General features: G+C 35.1%; 1 protein-coding gene across 4 annotated transcripts in view; it reads left to right on the top strand.

Annotated features, from left to right (window-relative positions):
* The window catches only part of RELN (reelin), a 3,085,913-nt gene that overhangs the window by 1,843,497 nt on the left and 1,220,807 nt on the right, over positions 1-21,609 (top strand). For all 4 annotated transcript variants that reach the window (XM_044088524.1, XM_044088525.1, XM_044088522.1 and 1 more), the window contains exon 21: positions 12,466-12,658. In XM_044088524.1, the coding sequence (XP_043944459.1) occupies positions 12,466-12,658 (193 nt within the window). The remainder of the gene's footprint in view (positions 1-12,465; positions 12,659-21,609) is intronic.

Raw genomic sequence — 21,609 nt, 5'->3', positions numbered from 1 at the left:
CAACAAAATTAATCTTAGTGGCAAAAGAAAATAGAAAGAGGACAGGCTGTAACATTTTCCATTATTCTCCATGTTGGCATGTAGTATGAGACATTAATGGCCAACTTGACTTCATCTACATGGATTCAGGTGCCTAGGCAGTGAGACATTTCCTGTGGTTGAGACACATAGCTGAAGTGACATTCAGCTGCTGAGTAATATGGCTGTTCTGAATTCCCTGTTGGCAAAGATAAGAATGCAGTGCCATGCCCACAACTTCAATAAGCAAATGCATAAAGGGGAAAATAATGTCCATGGCCTCCAAGGCAATGTGCGACAGCAGGCAGTATAGTAGGAATCAGCCGCAGGCTGGCCTGTGGGCCTGTCAGTGTCAGTAAAAAATGCAATGGACAATATGCAGTGCCTTTGTAATTGGTGTGCATGTGTGGACCACTACTCCCTTCATGGTGTCTAGGGACTTTTACCTAAAATGCATACTGGAGCATAAATGCAACTACAGTAGTCTTTGAGATCACATCTATGCACTTAGTTATTAAAGCTGTGGGCATGGCAGTGTGAGCTTCTCTTTGCCCATAGGTAGTTTGCAACAGTCATGTTTTTCTGAAGCTGAATATCACTTCAGCATGTGTCCCCACCCATATGTATCACAGAAAAATGTCTCACTGCCTAGGTGCCTGAACCTGATCAAAATTGTCCCTTCTTCTCTCCCTTAACTCAAAAATGTTAACAATTTAGAAATGTATGTGAAACATGCTTTGATATTGTAATGCAAAAGCTGTCCATAAACTGCAGCATTTAAAAGCAAGAGAAGAAGAATGATCTTATCCAAAGTTGTTTCCATCTACAAATCACTATTCCAATGTACCTTGAGTTCTGCAACACTTTACATCTCAGACTGAAACTACATACTTAAATGTTTGAGCTGGTAGTGTCATGATTTTATACCGAAGTAAACCTGTCTTTAGAGAAAAAAAAGCTATCTCTAGTTTGGAGCCATATTGGTGGAATTATGTCAAAGTTTAATCCTTTCAAGCATCTACTAAATACCTTCTTAAGAAAAGGAGCTAATGTCATTTACTACATATACATCACTAACCATCTAATGTTGAAGTTCAGATTTGGTCATAGTTGAATGTATCCTCATTAACTACAATAACATCTATTGTGTAATAAGACAACATTCAGTATGTTGGTTAACCAATTTTATTGTAATACATTCTTTGCACTTCATCATTTACTATCTGTGTACTTCAGTTACATGTTAAGAGTCTTTGTTTACCCCCTCTGTGGATTGTTTTGTGCAAGATAGTCCATGCATCATTGCTAAAAAATGGTCTAATAGGACTAACATACTAATCTGATTAATAGATGAATAAATACAATAGTACATTGAACTTATTTTTATATGTACATCATGAAGAGAGGACACCTAACATTTGTTGATTATATTATATCATGGAAATGACTATGTTAACATAAGGGTTGAAATTCATAAATACACACTGCATTTCTGTGCATTTAAGCACAAGGAGACACTGAATATCCAAATGAAAGCATTTAGTGGTTATGGGTGACTAAACCCACTTTACAGTACATAAATGAGCCACCTTCCAGCTATGCACATAGACCTAACCATGTAGAGAAACTGCAAATAGACACAATTATGCGTTGAAATGTGCATACAGAAGTATAAGACACAGTTCATAGTTCAACTGCACTATACATTGCATGATCTTAAAAGAACAGAAAGTGTCAACTTAAAACTATTATATCTCAAAGTAAAACAGTGCTTGTAGCATCTTAGTTGCATGTGTTAACATGACCCTTGGCAAGATGGCACCAAACACTGCACACATCTAAGTGGCTGTATAATAAATCATATAATGTAAGCAGGAGCACTTAATAAAACAATTAATAACTTGTACCAGTAAATGGGTAATTTGTTTTACTCTCTGTTCTTACTCAGCATTTTATGTGAACAAGACTTCATGTCCATTTAAGCAACAACTGGCAGAACATTTAAGTTATAGCCAGTGTAAACAAACGTACAACACATTGTTCAAACACGAACTTTAACATCCACGTGACACTGCTAGCCCAGCTATCTGGAATTTTGTAAATAATTTTATGTCATTTGTGAATATTGATAGGATTTATACAGAACTGCATGTCATGTACTGAGCTTCAAGAATGTAACCACAGCATACCCTGCTGGAACATAGAAGATTTACTTACAAAACCTCATGAAAATAAGTTGAAATTAAGTGCTTTATGATGTGCTCTAAAAGTTAGTTTAAATGCAGCAAGAAGACAAGATGTCTAGAGCTGGAAGATTTTTTTATTGTTTTGGAGAGAATAGTTTTATTGCTTTATGACTTCCTAGCAGCTACACAGTTCTGAGCACATCTGAGAGATATGTAGTTCTCACACAGGGATGTTAAAATTCCACTAGTTTCTGATTTAGCTTGGGAACTAAAGTCAGGTGACAAAAAGTGATGTCATCCAAGCTAACCCAGCAGTAATATTTGATATTGATTTAAGAACTCTCCCAGAGAGAGATTTTGCATTTTGTGTTTTGTCTTGGATCTAGCAAGAACATCCACTTATCTGCATTTGCCTTGCTCTGTAAGATTTAGGCATAGTATCTCTTTTAGATATATATAGGAATATAGTAAAGATTAGTTTAGATGTTTTCCGTATTTATTTGAGACTGTCCTGCAATGTTGCTTTAAAATATTTCCTATGATTCTGAACTCTGAAGTAATTTTGTTTGTTGTTTGAGTATTTTCTTGTTCTTTTATTATTTACTATTAAATATATTTAAACCTGTCTCTGTGGCTGATATTTGTGAGACATTTTTAAGCTCTTAACGTACTTATGTATTTGGTGACACTGTACAGGCCATTCCTAAATAGCCTTGCAAGTCTTGGTCAATACTATCATTTGGATTATTAGTAGCATTACACAGTAGGATTGGACACCCTTTGTAAGGGCCTTATAGTAGCTGATAAGGAGTGGTTGGTGGAAGTGATAACTACCTTATAGTCTGGGCAGAAGGGGGCATAGCTAGTAAATCTGTGCCAGCCTTTCCCAGGTGTGTGCTTGTGTTTGTGTACAAATCAAATCTCAAAGTGTGTGTATGTCAGCTACTTGGGCAGGAACACGAAGCACTGGTTGGACAGAGAAGGTGCTGGAGGTTTTGGCTTGACCATTCAGCTAATTCCTAACCTTGCCAGTGGGGAGTCTTATTGGGGATCTGGAGAAAGAGGCAGAAACCAGCCCCAGACTGACTGTGATCTCTGTGTGCTCTTAAGGGAAACTGTACTTTACTGTGTGTGTACTTGTCATCCTCCCATTGTGTACTTCCCTCACCACTGCCAATGGTGATGATTGAGGCTCCTTGATTACTGGGCCAGGGCAGGGGCGTCACAATCTATACACTAACTTTATAGTTATATGACTTGACAGAATCACTGTCTAGGAGACACTAAGGAGCTTGGCTAAAGAACTTTTTATTTTATTAAATTTGGAGCAAGTTCCCAGATACACCTGGAATGCATAAAAAAACACTAAAACTCTTCACTGCTTTAACTGATGAGTTAGAATTAGTTTTGAAAGATTAACTTTATTAAGCACAGCACTAGTTTTGTTGGTAGCCTCCACTTCTTGCTGCATGCCTGAAGTATACCTTTCACCTTGTGTCTAACATAAAATTGAACAGAACATAATGATGTCTTAGAGAATTCAGCAGATTTTGCAGCACATCCAACAACAAATTTGGCAAATATACCTCAATCTGTAGGGCAGCTGTGCTGAAGACATACTACATACAGTGGTTCTTTCTGTCTAATCTATGCCTTCCCCCCAAGCCCTGACCTTGATACTGTACATGGCTTGTGAACTAGTGACTCATTTGGTGTCTAACTGTACTGATGAAGGATAGTAGGATACAGACACTAACAGGAATAAGAAACACCATGGTGTCATAGTATCTGCAAAGTTAGTTGGTTAGACCCAGAGTCTGAACATAAGGACATTTTCCAGACATTGATTACAGTAAAAGCAACAGAGAGTCAAAAAAGTTGTTTTATATTTTTTAGCTAAGATTCTGTTGAAGGTTTCACAAATACCCCTTCCTCAAGTGACACATATCTGAGCACTGTTGCATCACTGCATTTAAACACCTTCTCTGTGTTTTAAACTCACTAGTGTAAATGCTGTACTGTACACTTTCTACTTGTTTCAACTGCAGTGGATTTAGTTGTGTTACCATGGAGTAAGCTATCTTGCTATGTGTTTTATCTATTAGTTAATGCAATTGTTTGCTTACTGTTTTTACATAGTCTTAGTGACTTCTTATTTTTTTTTCTTGTCATAGATTACAATTATTCTTTAGTAAATAACACTCACTGTAACAACTATAATAGCCTGCTCTCTGCCTGTGGCTGTGTGTTCTGCTATGGAATGTAACAGATTTCACCATGTTTCAACATCTCTATTAACTATGTTTTTTCTACGTATATTTATTGTTAACCTTTAGCAAAATGTTAAATCTATTTTTTGTAGCATTACATTGTACTACTGTGGTAGAGCGAATGCTAATTTAGCAGTCTCAACAGTTTGTGTTTTTATTGTTTGAAGTTCTCTTTCTGTTCTCTCTAAAATATCTCCATCTATCTTTATTGTGCTAAACAACATAATCGCTAACAATTTTTATTTTTATTTTTTTCTCTCCTCGGCTATCAGCCAAGTTTTATGTCTTTTCCTCAACATACTGCCAGCATACTGTTTAAACCCCTACACACTGAATAACTGGTTGCAACAAAAATTGCTCAGCATACAACTCTGCTATCTCTCAACTCACAGTGTCTCACTTTTTATCTGCAAAGTATGTTGGCTTAGTTTTATATTTTAAAATATACTTATTTAAGGCATTATCTACTCTCTAGCAAGTTGGTACGCTGTAAAGCAGCTCATCAGCAAGGAACCCCACCCCATTTCTTAATCTTAAGAATCTTAAGACTTTCTGTTAGTTTCAACAAAGTTATGTCTATTAAATGCTGGACTAATCAGCCTGATTTAAGACATTTCTTACCTGATAGTACTACACAATAAAAACTCTCTCTTGCTATTAACTGTACAAAGCCTTTTTCTGTTAGAGTTTTTACTGAGTATTTCTGGACCATGCTTACCTCTGCTCAGCCCACCCCGTTCACCCTTGCTTTGCTCCAGCTCACTCCACTCCCCACCCTACCCCCATTCCCACACACCTCTGCTTTCCCTAGATTAATACCCACAATTACTCTACCCCTAAAGCTTGTTGTCCAATTACAAACATTCCTGCCTTCATATATCCAATCAACACCACATCCCCACACATTACTACACTGGCTCCACCTTAAAGCTTCACAATCTGCACTCTACCACCCAGTCCACTACCCCTACCTTCTAGAACTCAAACTACACCATGTCACTAAAATGTGCTGCTGTCTCCCTAACTTGCTTCTAACATTATATATCAGGCTCCTAATCTGCATCAGCTCCCCTAACCATTCCCAACCCCACAAAGTTACATACTCTATTCTTTCTCTACATCATGACAATACCACAAAAACCTTTAGCAACATTTCAGCCAGCTTAATTCAATATTACTTTATCTCTTTATGTATCTCTTAAAACTAAAAATCCTTCCAGACACAATCACTAGTAAACCTACCTTCTACATAATAGTCCTCATTAGTAAATCTACCCATACCTCAAACAGCACCTCTCCAAAAAGCACACACTATCTGTGTGGAGACATCCATCCCAACCCAGGGTCCCCAACTACAGCTTCCTCTGCTAAACGCCTAAACACTAAAAATATTATTCTATCAACCCTAAACATATGTAGTATCTGTAACAAAACCACATAATTTCATGCTTGGTTAAGTCAACACACCCCAGATATCCTAGTAACCACTGAAAGTTGGATAAAACCCCATATCCATGATGCTGAAATAATACCTCCAGGCTATAATATACTCAGAAAAGACAGAACCAACAAATAAGGTGGTGTGGTAGCCTTAATCTATTCCCATCTCCATCACAATCTCATCTTTCCCTAAAGAAATACCAACTTTTAACAATGATGAAATTCTAATCAGAACCCTACAAATTAACAAAACAACTATGCATTGTTGGTCTATATATACCCCCTGGGCAAAACAACCAAACTATGGAAGATATCCTCTCTTGGATATCTGAAAACATCAGTAACAAGGCTATAATTTTGGGAGATATCAACATTAACTGGCAGGATCTGATGACTGACTCCTACTAATAGCATAAACCTCTATGTTATACCCAGCTCATTACCAGTGCCACCCACATGCATAACAGCAATACCATAGGTGCAACTCTTGACTGGATACTTATTTCTAATCCAGGCAAATACTCTACTCCCCACACTCTACCCACTACTGTTAATAACCACCTATCCATATTAATATATGGATCCACACCACAAACTACAAGAACCCACACATACAAAACTACCAGAAATATTAGAAACTTTGACAAGGAAAAGTTTAACAAAATCTTAAAACACACTAAATGGAACCCACTTAAAACACTACCACTAGAAGATGCCCTTGAATACTTCAACAATATATTTCTAAACACCCTCGAGAGTCTAGCCCCCCTTCGCACCAAAAGAATAAAAACTACCCATGCTCTTTGGCTAACAAAAATACCAAACAGCTTCTACAAGACGGAGATAAAGCATGGAATGAATAGCACAATAACAAATCTGATGCAAATCTAATCAAATATAAACAGCTAAGAAATAAAGCAAAAAAACTAGTGAACTTAGATAAAATAACACACTTTTCCAATCAATTGGCAAACCACAAAAACAACCCAAAACTATTATGGAAACACATCTCAAACCTGCTTACCCTGGGCTCTAAATAAATTTCACCACCATACCCTGACAAAACCCCCTCAGAGATAGCCAACCTGTTTAACTCTCACTTTATAAACAGCATCAGCAAACTGTTAACAAATCCCACTTCCAGAACTCCCTCAAGCCCCATCTCTGATCGCTCTCTACCCTTATCTCAAGACTGCTGCACAAACAAAAAAAAAACCTTCACATTCCCAACAAACCAGTACTACACCTTCTATCCCCTTTTCTCCTAAACCTGTCCCTACCTGTGTCATTCAAAAACTACTTCAAAAGCTAAAACCATGCTCCCTCTCTTCTGACAAGCTCCCCCCGAATACTTAAAACTTACTGCAGAAGCCATAGCATATCCTGTCAGTATCCTTATAAATCGCTCTATAGCAGAATCCATTGTCCCCAACCTCTGTAAAAAGTATATCATCACAGGGGGCAATTCCATTGAACTATCCAATTATCAACCACTCTCCATCCTCTATCCCCTTTCCAAACTCCTGTAAAAATGCATACATAAGCAACTGCTGTACCACCTCATTCAAAACAAACTAATTACCCCTACCCAATATGGTAGTTGCCCTTCACACAGCAACATCATGGCCCAAATCTCCTTCATGGACACTTGTGTGCAAATCCATTGACTCTGGTAATATCACTTTTGTCTTACTACTAGACCTATCAAAAGGATTTGGCACAGTGTCTCACAACAAATTTCATCAGCTATCCATTATAGGCTGCACCCCACCATCCCACCAATGGTTTACAAGCTACCTATTCAACCACCAACAGTGAGTCAAATTATCCCAGTATTAAACTAACATAACTGGGGTACCACAGGATACATACTTGGACCATTACTCTTCAATGTTTTCACCAACAACCTTCTTACCTCAACAAACCTTAACTCCATTATCCAATACGCAGATGACACTACCATAATTTCCTGCTTCAGTAAAATACAAAAACTCCAGAAACTCACCAAGCCACCTTCACCTCAATTAGGACATGGCTGAGAGAAGCCCAGCTACTTTTAAATCCTAAAAAAACAAAACTCCTGATTTTCTCGACAAAACCAATCTCATCTGACGTTAAAATATTCTCGCAGCATTAACACAGAAATTGAAACAGTTCCCACAGCTAAGTTTCTAGGTGTAAGCATAGATAACAAACTAACTTTCAAACCCCACATTTGCAATAGCATTAAAAATGCACACATTAAACTAGGAACACTCTACAGACAAAAAAACTTTCTTGGATAGCTCCACCAGGAAAACCCTCACCAAAATCTATTTGCTTCCCTCACTCTTATATGCATCCCCCTTATACAATAATTTACAATCTTCTCTTGAAAACAAGCTCCAATCCTGCTACCATAAAAATTCACTACAGGTTACCCCTACCATTCCCACCACTGCCTAGCTCTGAAAGAACTAAATTTACTCAAACTCACACAACACCTCAGCCTAGTTTAGCTGTCTTCTGCACATAAAATTATATATATATATATATATATATATATATATATATATATATATATATATATAGATATATATACATGCATACACACACACACATCTGATAGCTGCCCTTCCCTGAAGTCTGTTCTAAAACCCTACATACATACAAGAGCCTTCCGCTCTGAAAATAAACAATACCTAACAGTCTACATTCCAAACAAAGAGCTAGACAGTGCCTATACTCTCATTATACTCTCATGCCACTGCCAAGCTCCGGAACTCTCTGCCAACAGACATTACTACCATTGAGAGTTTTAACAACTTCAAACACGCCCTAAAAAAAAAAAAAACATTGTCTATGTCATCAGACCTGCACCTGCTCTTTCCCTAACAGGTGAACTCCATTCACTCTCTAGGGGCTTTCCTTTCAATCCCTAAAACAGGAATTTCATCTACTAACCACTAGTATATTGAACCTAACAGACTTTCCATATTGCTACACCCTTAATTTTCCCATCCTTCTAAGCATTTACTTGCATCTAATGTTCTGATCCTCATTCTTTACCTTACTCCTACATTATGTATATATATATAAAAAAAAGAGTTTGCAATCTACCACTTTATTTTAATTTAGTACATTCTGCATCATTTGTGAAACTCTGATTTGACTCTTTTTATATGTTCTATGCTCTTTGTACAAAATAGCTATGTTTATATAATTTTTCACTATTTTGATTATTTTTTTTAAATTTTTTTTTTTTACTATGTATCTGGAGCTTTTCTCCTTGGGCTCCACTGAAAACGATCACCTTGTGTTGGACTAACCTGGTAAACAAATGGAAAAATAAATAAATAAAATAAATAGTACATGTTTTATTATTTTAGCTACCTCTTATTTATTATTGTATCTACCTTTCTGTGCTTATTTAGTATTCAGTTATTATTAATGTGTGTTTTAATACTTGTTTTTTATCTTGTTCATGTAAATTGTCTTAACTTTCAGGTATCATTTGGAGCTTTTTTTCCTGGACCTCTGCTGAAAATGGGTTCCTGAACTAGTCGGACTTTCCCTGTAAGCAAATGTTAAATAAATAAATAAATATTGGCTTACATTCTCACACTATGAGAGTGCTTGATGAAGCCAAGTTATACCACCTTATTTCTGCAGTTAAATCCCTAACGCTGTGTCACATCTCATTTTCGAGTCTTGTAAACATCCTCCTTGAGGTAACCATCTCAGTCATGATTCCGTTTTATTTATTAATTTATTCTGAACAGTTTCTCTGGTGGCTTTTGTTACAAAATTCCCCCAGTGTCTGGGCATTTAGGCAGATCTAGGAAAAACATCATGTACAACCTTTTATACATAAGGGTATTAAGCCAGTCTTAATGTTAAGTGAAGTTAGAGCCTGAAAAAATAGAATAACACCAATAGGTTAAACTCTATACCAATAAGAAACAGGGGAGAATGTCATGACCATTTGGAGAAGAAAGAACAAAGAAACTAAATTTTGGGAGCAGATGGTAAAAGGAGATGAAATAAAATGAAATAAAGCTAGACAAAGTTGTGTGTAGTTGAACTCACATCAACTTGTGTACACAGGTCTAATGTTAAAAATCTAAGAAACAACTGAACAAAGGGACAAACAAGTAGCGAAGACTTCCCAAGACAGCAAATTTAATGCAGTAAAGCACTTTTCTTTTGCTTATTAGGCAAACGAAAAGCGCTTTACTGCATTAAATTTGCTGTCTTGGGAAGTCTTCACTACTCGTTTGTCCCTTTGTTCAGTTGTTTCTTAGTTCATTAATATTTTTTATCTGGTTTATAATGTTAAAAATCTAACAAAGATATGTGGAGGTTGGAAAATAATTTTGTTAAACCACAAATAGATTTTATAATTTAGGCTGCAACAGAAATCTCAGACTGGAAATGAGTAACAGGCACAGCAAGGAAAGCAATAGTAGATTTGAGAAGACAATACAGCAAAAAGGTAAAAAACAGCATGAAGTGAGCGATTAAGTAAGGGTATCACGATATGCAAGTAATCAAGAACATTTAGAATGTTTACATGTGAATCTGTGCCCCCTATAAGGCTTGAAAAATGTTTCCACAGACAAGAGACACAAGTTGGAGATGTGATGGTTCAGAAAGAGAAGTCTGGAAGCATATATTCTGGGAATGTAAGATGTAAAAATTAGTTAAATAATATCCAAAGTCTTATAGTTGGAAGAGGATTTATCGTCAGTATAGAGATGTTTGTATAGAATTGATATGTAATAATATCTACTAAAGAAGTCGATGCATTGCCATCTTTAGTGTTGACAGTGTCTAAGAAGCTATAATTAGAAAATGAATATAACAAAGACAAACTATCACTAAGAGAGATGAAAAGTTGAAAACAATGATTACAGTGGTTAAAAATATAAAACTGAAAACAACTAGACACTAGAAACAAAACTTCATAGTAAGAAAATGAGATATATGGGATGCTGTATTGAGATGATAGCATAAAACAAAGTACCTACAATCTATATCTGTTTAATAAAGTAAAGTCCAGTACAAGGTGAGAAGTTACTGATCTAGTTGTTAAGACTTGTAGTACAATTTAAGTAAAATATGGTCACTAATTATTTCCTGATCACAAGTTAGGTTGTAAGTTGTTACTCTGTGTGTTTATCTGTTTTTGTTTAATAAACAATGTAAAATCAAACATGGGATTAAGACAGAGTAGAATAGCTGGTTGTGATACATGGATTTATATGCTTAACACGTGAAAACTTATTGATAACTGAGTGTAAGCACTGATTGCCTGGCATAAGTCTGCTTTATTAATATTGTATCAACAATTAATGCCAAAATAACAAGTGCACAATGCAAGAGGATTGCAAAATATGTTACAAGGAAAATGCTGTTAAGTATTTGCATCGCTTCAAGAAATTCCCGTGTATCATTTGCTTATGATGCAAGAGTGTTGTTATCATTGTAGAGGTTTAGTTCCATGATTTTGCAGGATAAACCCATGACTATAACCCAGGTGACCCAAGTTTGAATACTGGCACAAGCACTTGCTGGGGCTGGTATAGGGGAATAGACAAGTGATATGCTTGAGTGCCTGGCAGAATCCATGAGGTAGATCTGAGACTATGCAAGAATAATATCTTTGGGAGGGGGCAAACTTGTCTTCAGGGGTAATGTCACCTGTGAAAGTGAGTGTCATGCCCTTGCTGACATGCCCATTGTATGCTGAGCCATGCCCTCTCAACCAAACCTTACCATGATGATGGGGAATGGCAGCGTGTCACTGAATAGACTCCTAGTGTATCACTGGATAAATGAAAATCTCTAAGGTAACACCACTGTAAGAGAAAGACATGTTTTGCATGTGTTAAGAAAAAATTTGTGTAAAGCCTCAACATTTAATAGAATGTCTTAAATATGGACAAAACATATCATCTCATTAGGACATAAAGATCTGCAAACTGTCACTAACAAAAGTGGCAAAAATGTAATTGAATAATTCCTGTTGATTTTTCTATAAACACTAAATGAATCTATGTAGTGGTGGAACATTGTGTAATATTTCTAAATTAAATATTTGACTTTGATCTTACCTGGCTCTTTTGAAAAATCAGACTGAAGAAATGGATTTCTTTCAATATTATAACAAAATTGACTGCTTATACTGAAAATGACATTTCAAAAGAACGTACTTATTTATTAAAACATAACCAGTGTATGCTTCACGTGCTTAGCATTGTAACGTTATTTTGTGATACAGATACAACAAATCCAGACAGTAAAAAACGCAATGAAAATCAGTTGCATGCATATTTAATCATAAATCATGGTAAATATTTACTGAAATAAAATCAACAATTATCTTTATCACATTTTATATATTTTTATATAAATGTACCGTGCACGTATAAGCAATGACTTGTTTCTACTGCTTGTGAAAACAAATGCTAAAACTCACATAACTGTTTGGAGGAAGACCTAAGAAGAAGCTTTTAAATACTTCATCTTCATAGTATAAATGTTTGATTCTACTTGCTTTATTTTCACAGCTTTACAGGAGACTCTAACCTGGGGTCCAGTATGCGGTATGTGGAAACCCAGTCGATGCAAATTGGAGCTTCTTATATGATACAGTTTGAACTGGTTATGGGCTGCGGCCAGCAGTTCACTCCTCACATGGATAACCAAGTGTACCTGGAGTATTCTACTAATCATGGCCTTACCTGGCATCTTATTAAAGAGGTAATTTAATGTCTACACCTTCACATATTACATTGGAACATGGGATTCCTCAATGTGCAAAAACATACCACTGACTCAATCATAAAAAATACACCAGAAAAGTCTGATGCAGCGTTATTGTACCCAGAAAGGGTTGCAACACATACAGGACCCCCAGACACACACATACATACACTTTTTGTGAAAGAAAAAAATACACGATTATGGCTATAATTAATAAAGCAGTGTATCAGTATGTGTGGCCTTGGAAAGGAGCAGATAATACATGTAATATGTACTTCAAATTAATTGCATTACTTGAAATATGAATGGAAGTCTAAATCCTACATCTGAATGGTCAGAATTCCAAGCCTAGAAATGAAAATAGGGGGAGGGATGGCAAATATATAACTCTGAGTCATAGTAACTCAGCAGTAACAGTAATTAGTCAAGGGAAGCACATACCCCAAAGAAAATGGGTGTCAAAATGATAAAAGTTACATTTATAATTTACTCATTTTTTAAGTTCTGGTGCCAGGCTAGAATGACAATGTTTTTTGAAAAAAGTGTTATATTTTGATGCTTTGGAATGTCTGTTGTGTCAGTAATTACATAAAAGATAATGGAGAGTGTGTTAGAATTTAATGGCTATAGAAGATATGAGACATCATATTAATCCTTTTATGTAATTTTGCATAATTTCAGCTCAGCATTTTTTCTGCATCCTATTTTCTATGCCAATGTGTCATTCACATACACAGGATCTTGCACACATACACTCCTATACATCCAAGCATAACCACATACACACATATATACACGGCAGCTTTACAGAATCCTGAAAGCCCAAAATCCTGAAGACCAAAATCCTGAGATCAAAATCTCAAAAGTTCAAAAATACTAAAAACTCAAAATACTGAAAACACAAAGGATACCAACACTTACTATATTCCAGCACAAGTGCATACAGAAACATATTACTCTTCAACTATACACAGGGGGCAAGCCCCTCTGCACCCCCCATACCCCCCTGCTACTTAAATATATCAACTCCGAGATTGCACTTCACTACACTAAGTGCAATCTCGGAGTTGATATATTTAAGTAGCAGGGGGTGTGGGGGGTGCAGCCCCCCCCCACATGGTGGGTGCAGGGGTGCTTGCCCCCCTGCTTATACTGGGAGAAGAGTAATATGGTTATGGTTTGTCTTTTATTCGTTTCTGTATGTACTTGTGCTAGAATATAGTAAGTGTCGGAATCCTGTGTGTTTTCAGTATTTTGAGTTTTCAATATTTTGAACTTTCGAGATTTTGGTCTCAGGATTTTGGGCTTTCAGGATTCTGTGGCACTCCAATACACACACACACACACACACACACACACACACACACACACACACACACACACACACACACATGTGCACACACGCACACACACACACACACACACACACACACACACACACACACACACTCATAACTCTTCATTTCTGCATTGTTTTTTTACCAGCTTTTTTGTGCTGCAGTTGTCAGTTCTCACCAATGTCAGCTACCAGTACAGCCAATCAAACAAACTACATACATTGCATGGCAATTACCAAAATGCACTGCCACTGATGTCAACAGAACCAGTCTGGAAAGCACATACAAAAGATTCCTTTTACAGTGTTTTCTTTGTACATGAAGGAAGGACCTACATGTTTTAGCTGCTATAACCTTCTTGCATATTTATTCTCACCAGCAATTGTATACTTAACCTCACTCTACCTCCATTGCATTTATCTACTCTTAACCTGCTGTCATCTATAAGCATTCCTAAATACTTAGTTCACCTGTCCAGGCTCCAGTCCTTGAAACTTACAGACTAATACATTACACTTCCAACCTCCTGTACTTATGGCAAGAGGCTTCATCCATTACGGCATGATCCTGATTCTCAGATGGGGTAACTGTCTAGGCTTAAAATGGCCCACAAAGGCAGTTAGTCTAGTACTAACCCATGAACCTATTACAGGACCAGCATTCAAGATCCTTAAACCTCATATCCTCCTGACCATAGTCTATGGCTTGTCTCAGTTCAGTCCTTCAAGTAACTTCTCACAAGGATATCTTGCAGAACACCAGCATTTTATCTGCCAGGATGTCCTAGTTATTGTCATTAGAAGATGTGTGATAAAACCTCTGTGACAATGTCCTGTACTTTCAAGCTATAGCAATATGTGCAAATATTGTGGTTACCAGGCTTAAAACTGCTACACTAATGTGCAACAATGTAAACATTGATCACCAACGTGCAGTTCTAGAGTTTTCACAGGAAACAATGAGGTTACACTGTCCTGGATATTTTTTTCCCTGAGACAGAGCAATCTCAGAGTCGGTATATATACATAGTAGGGGATATAGTGAGGTGTGGGTAGGATTACTCCTCTTGCAGAAAAATATTATTTTTTAGTAATCCTGACCATGGATGACAGTGGAATAATTCAGACAGACCTTGACCAGTGTTCTGTCCCTCAAGGTCAGTTACATCAGAGTTTCATTAAAGAGCCAAATAATCTACAGCTAGCAGATATGCTTTATATTTGATTAATAGGTGTGCATGTGTATACACACACACAGACACACACACACACACACACACACACACACACACACACACATATGTGTGTGTGTGTGTGTGTGTGTGTGTGTGTGTGTGTGTGTGTGTGTGTGTGTGTGTGTGTGTGTGTATGTAAACACTTTTAAACATAAGTTAAGGGCATGAAGGGCCATCAAATGAGATATAAGCCTACTACTATTAATTAGCCTTATATAATTTTAATTGAATTTTTGGATAATCAGGTCTGTTTCCACATATATCAGCAAGTCATATTTACTGCTGTGCCTTCATATTTGTACTCGCATCATTCTGTTATGCATTATGTCAAATGGCTTTTGGGATATTGAAACATATGTCCCTGTATCTGATTTGAGTCATGAAATGTGACACAAGCATTTAGTGCAGCTGGCCTAGTTTATGGCTGAAATAGCCTCTTGGTCCATCCTTTCCCAACTAGATATATGACCTGTAGCAAGTCTACACACCAGAGGAGCTGGACTCAAGTTTAGTCCAGTTTATTCACAGTGACAAAATGTAAAGCTTATTATTTGACAGCAAATTTCTCACATATCATAGCTGGTTGAATACCTTACAGCTCAGTTCAGGCCAATAACATACAGTTCACTTCTGACAACGAATTAAGAATTCTGCTCAGGTAAGTAACTCACAATTCAGTTCAAGTAAATAATGCAGAACTAAAGTCAGGTAAATACCTTCCAGTTCATTACGACAAGTTTTTCCCTAGATTCTTTTCCAAGAATCCAGTTCCACGGGTTCTGTACATAAAAGTTACTTTGAGACCTTACAGAAATACTTTATTCCCTCTTCACAAGAGGCAAATGTCTGTCTGCCTTTCTATGTCTCAGTGAAGTCAGCTAGAGTTTCTAATCAAGGTCTAAAGCTCTCTCTCATTCAAGAGGCAAACATCTTCCCTTTATATGTCTCTGGGTCTCAGTTTTTATAAGAAGGGGTGTGGCCTCATCCATTCCGGGCAGCTGTGGCTCCTCCTCCTCCTCCTAGAGTTCCCCAAGGCTGCAGTTCTGTACACCACACAATAGTTGTTTACGGGGCACATACTACATGACATCTCCAGCTCGGACCTGTGGGGATAACAACAGTGGCAAGCTACATCCCTCCTCTGATGCCTGACAGACTCACTGGCAAAGGGTTATTCTTCTTCCAAACTTTATGACAATGTCTAACAGTATATCCAGTTTGGGAACACACATTACACTGTCTTTGTTTTATGTGATATGCAGCACTTTGTTGTTTAACTGTAGGTTTAAATCACATCTAATGTGGAGAACAATTAGGAATCAACCCATTTAGTTCTAGCATCTTCAAGCATACTAACTTCAGTAGACACATCTACATTGGCTTTGTTTATTCTGGCAGTCACCCCCAACTCACACATGATAGCTGTGCTAAACAGATTCTTTTCTTTCCTTTTTTTCAATTTTAGATATGGAGTACATCTAATAGTGTAGAATAAAATCAGAAATTATAAATTAATCAAAAAAGGAAATGCCCTTTTCAACTTTGCAAATGAAATCTGAAATCAGTAAAGAAAGGACAGAAGGATAATATGAGAAATAGAGAAATCAAGAAAAACAATACAGTATTCACAAAAAAATATGATCCTTGCTGCATCTATACCACAAATCTAAATCTCAGAGCTTTCATTGACAATATATATTCATTATAGAGATTCCACTATTCAAAATCCACAAAATCTAGTATTGGTGAAGTGCTCCAAGATTTTATCATCAATCATTTTGTTACCACTGATACCAATAATATTTTTAATCTAACTATTGGTGAAAAAATATCTACTATATCTAAGATAAATAATTCATCTGAAATATGAATTTCTTCTTTTGACAAAACTTGAATCGGTTCATCAGTCTTTTCTTAATATTTACTTATTTGAGTATAAGACCACCAACAGTGGTATAGATCAGCAGGTTCTTACTGACAAGGACAGCAAGCAGAAGATGTATTATCATGCATCAAAAAAGCAGAAGATGTATTATCATGCATCAAAAAGTGTATTATCATGCATCAAAAGGTCTGTATGGTGAACATGAATGCCATGGATTATTTTGTATTGAATATCCCTATTTCTGATTTATGATGGATATAGGTATCCTTTAAAATTTTCATCTAAATCTCATCCTTCCATGATGTTGAAAAAAAAAATCATACTTTGTTTTTCTTTGTGGAATAGTATTTGAGTTTATTTCCCATTGAGCTTTATAAACTAACATTATTTACTTCTTTTTTTATAAACAGTATCATACATTTTACATGAAATGGAATAGATTCAAATATCTGACATTTCCTTATACATATTTGAGACTGAAGAATTTGTGCATTATTTGTTTCATATTCATTCCATGAAAGTTGGATAGATCTGGTACTAACAATTTTGTGATAGGGAAATAGAGAAAAATCTGATGTTCCCCCAAGGTATTAAAAAAAAAACTTTAATAAGCTTAAACTTTCTGAAGAATCCTATCATGGAAAAATATGTAGATGCTAGTCTTAATAATCTTGGAATATGACATTTTATTTTAACAAGTTTACTTCTAATTAATTTATATGCCTCTTTATCTGAATATTATATGCTTACTACATTAGTAGATGCATTGGCCACTATGTATTTATAAATATCAGGCATTGCTAAGCCTTCTTGATGTTACACCTGACCAGGGGATTCTAGGAGAATCTCCTCTCCATAACAAATTAGTAACTGTTCTCTTTATTTGGAAGATCCATTATTTCATCAGTGGTATAAAAACATTTTATAAAGTGAATAAAAACAAAGGTTATGCAAGCATTTTAACAGTGTTGATCCTTCCTAGTAATAATAAAAAAAAAAAAAAAATTGGAATTTTTTTAATAGGTATCAATTTCCACCCAGTATTGTTACATGCTTTATTAGCTAGTTGAATTTATGTCTTTGAAATATAAAGTCCAAGAAATTTTATTTTTGATACAATTAAAATATTTAAATGTAAATCCCTTTGGGTATCATGTAGCACTAATCTTTCGGGTTTATTATAATTAATAGTATAGCCAATAACATATTGGGCTTCTTTTGTAAGTGTCACACATTAAATTTGAACATTAAAATCAGATGGCATGAGCATCATATCATTAGCATATGCTAACAGCATGAATTCTTTAGGATTTAATGAAGATTGCCAGATTGTGTCTTGCAATGAGATAAAAGGGGAATAATTAGAACAAACAGGGTTGCACACAGTGGGCAACTTTATCTTACACCAATTATCAATGTAAATTTGGGAAACATGTTATTTAACCTTGTACATGCTTCCAATTGTGTATTTACATTTTATAGGACATTAATGAATTTGAAATCTCATAATATTTTAATGCTTCCCAAATATAGTTTTGGTACAAAATGTCAAATGCCTATAAAATATCTAATTTAACCAAATCATTATGTTTTACTTCTAAGATATTTTAGTATAATTATGAATTAAAGAATTTTATTTCATTCAACCATGTCTTTTGGGACAAAACCCAGACTGCATACATTGAAGAATTGTATTTAATCAATAAATTAATTTAATGTAATATTTATTGTTTTAGCTATTATTTTGTAATTGGCATTTTATAATGAAATGAGTCGATAATGTTCAGGTTTTAGACCATCCTTTCTTCCTTTTTAATTAGTACCATTTAGGTCATAGTCATAGATGCAGGTTTTCTTCAATTTGGAATATTTATTAGATTATCAATTTTATATAGATAAGGGACTAAATCATCCACAAATGCTTGCTAGAATTCAACTTTACAGCCACCATGTCCTCTGGCTTTATTTTTTAAACTAGTAATGGACTGTCTAATACCCTGTAGTATAATTTATGGGCCAGTAATTTCAGGAGGTAACTTACATGTTTTATAGATTCTTTCACTCAGTTTACCAGTATTTTTAGACCACTTTTGATTATAGATTTTCCAAAATTATCTGTTTATTATATATTCTAGTTCTTTTTGGTTGGAAACCATAATTCCATCTGAAGCCTCTAGTTGCAAAATGAAATTTTTGGGTTTATAATTTCTGCATTACAATGCTAAAACTCTACCTACTTTATCTTGTTTTAAGTACGCATTTTGAAAACTGGCATGTGACATATTCAGATGTAAATCTATTTTTACTTAATTTCTGAAGCTTTTCTTTCCACCTCGGTAGATACGTATCATTATTTATTGATAAAAGTTGATTTAATATTGCAGTTGATGTTCTAAATCCTTAAGGTTGATCGTTCCTTTCTTAAACAGTTAATATCATAAAATGTTACATAGGTGTATATAGTAGAATTAAAAGCATTCCATTTAGTGTTTTTAAGCTCACCATGACCCTAGATTTATTCAACTAATATATTTTGTTAATCTCTGTCTCTGTATATACTCTTAAAAACTGTAATATAAATCAATCTGACAAAATCTTTCTCAATGGTTGGATAAAGTTTATTTTGAACATCCCAAAAGGTTATACACAATAAAAATGTTCTGGCCATAACACAAAATATGGTTCTTGAAGCTTCATTGTATGATATGTAAGCTCTTGAACCCAATATTGCTGAGTGGGAATACATATGAATCTTTTTTAAATTAGGGTAATTAAGCCTCCATCCATCTATTAAACTTTCTTTCTGTAAAATTTTATCCATTAACTGTCCATATTTTTATTATAAGACTGACCCTTTGGTGGTAGTCATCACCAGTCAAGAGAGAAACATGCCCAAGCTCTTTAAATCCTTCAGAAACATCACCTAAAACTCAAGATATGTTTCAAAGGAGCATAAATACTTCCAACAGTAATTTTGTTTACATCTGAAGACAAAGAACTTAAAGTAACTCTCTTTTCATTCCTAGATAAATCATTTCTGTTTAACAATAATTGACTGCAAACCTTTCAGAACCTATATTACTAATTCCTTAATCCAAGTATATTTAGTTTTAATTGAATTGTTTTGAACTTGATTGTACTGTATATCCTGAAGCAAAAACACATTTTAAGTATTGTTTAAATTTAAAACCTAGATGTAGTTTTGAACATTTATGTACGCAACTTGTATCCATGCATCCAGTTTTAAAAGATACCATAGAACAAAATACATAATTGCTACATACCTTGAAGTGATTTAAAAGAACAAGCAAGCTAAAAGAGTTCAAAATCACCACATCTGTGTAAAAGAAAGAAAATGTGTCTAAAAAGGAAATTTCCAAAAAGTCTGTGAAGGAGTCCTTCGACTCTTAGCATTCATGCCAGGAAAAAGCAGGTCAGGAACTTTATAGAAGGCCCAATATAGTTATTTTATATTATGCTTCTGTTTATGTTTCAAATACAATCAGAATGCTTTTCTGAATTACCTTTAGTTTTGCAGGACATAAAAAGGAAGATTTTATGTTTTTTCTCCAAAGTAAAGTTCTTATTCTAGCAAATTTCTTTGTTTCACGTCTTCATATGGAAAATCTGCAAATTTTGAGATTTTATGATCTTCAGACAGAAAAGATTTTTTTCCTTTATGCTGCAGATAAAAACTTTTCTGTCTTTAGTTTCCCAAAATTTTAGACGTACAGCTGAGGTTTGTTTGCATCATTAAACCCCTGATTTCACATGGCAATTCAGTGTATTCAATAAATTTTGATGTTGGCTCTTGATTTAATTCCAGTAAGATTTTAAACAATATTTGTGCTGATTTCTCCACACCTCTGTAGTGATCCCACAGCTCAGTTATTAAAAAAACACAAAGATTTTTTTTTCTTCCAGCTCTAATTTTGAAGTCTAAAAGCTGGTCTTTAAACTGTAAATTTCCTCTTTCAACTTGTTTTGAATATTGTTTTAACTGGTCTTATTCAGAACTAAGTGTAGACATCTAATCTTCTTATTCTTTAATTTATTCTGTTTGTTTTCCACTGTGTTTCTGTAGCAGCATCACAGTTGACTGAAATTGTGTAATTTGATTGACTGCAGATGTTTCTCATAAGAAGCAGATGAATTCTTATTAATACTTGTTGTTTATAAATCTTGACCATAATTACTGCATCACATATCTCTTTTTCTAGCAACTTGGGAATAGTTATAAAGTTATTTCAAGAAAGAGGATATCCTTTTAAAAATTATAATTGTAAAAATTATGTTTAATTTCTAACAATTTAAGAGAACAAAGATATGAACAATTTCCCCCGATTTAAAATGCGGGGTTTTGTGTTAAAAAGATAAGAAAGAACAAAGAGTTCACTTGCTCTTTTCCTATACCTTTAAGTGTAGAAGGAACAACAATACGACAAATCTTTAGTAACAATTGGAAAATTTTACTAGGGAATCAAGAGCTTGC

The sequence above is a fragment of the Protopterus annectens genome, chromosome 11.part0 (genome assembly GCF_019279795.1).
Source record: "Protopterus annectens isolate FY-2018-M chromosome 11.part0, PAN1.0, whole genome shotgun sequence".
Taxonomy (NCBI): domain Eukaryota; kingdom Metazoa; phylum Chordata; order Ceratodontiformes; family Protopteridae; genus Protopterus; species Protopterus annectens.
Note: the sequence above shows the minus strand (reverse complement) of the source record. Positions and strands in the feature narration are given on the sequence as shown.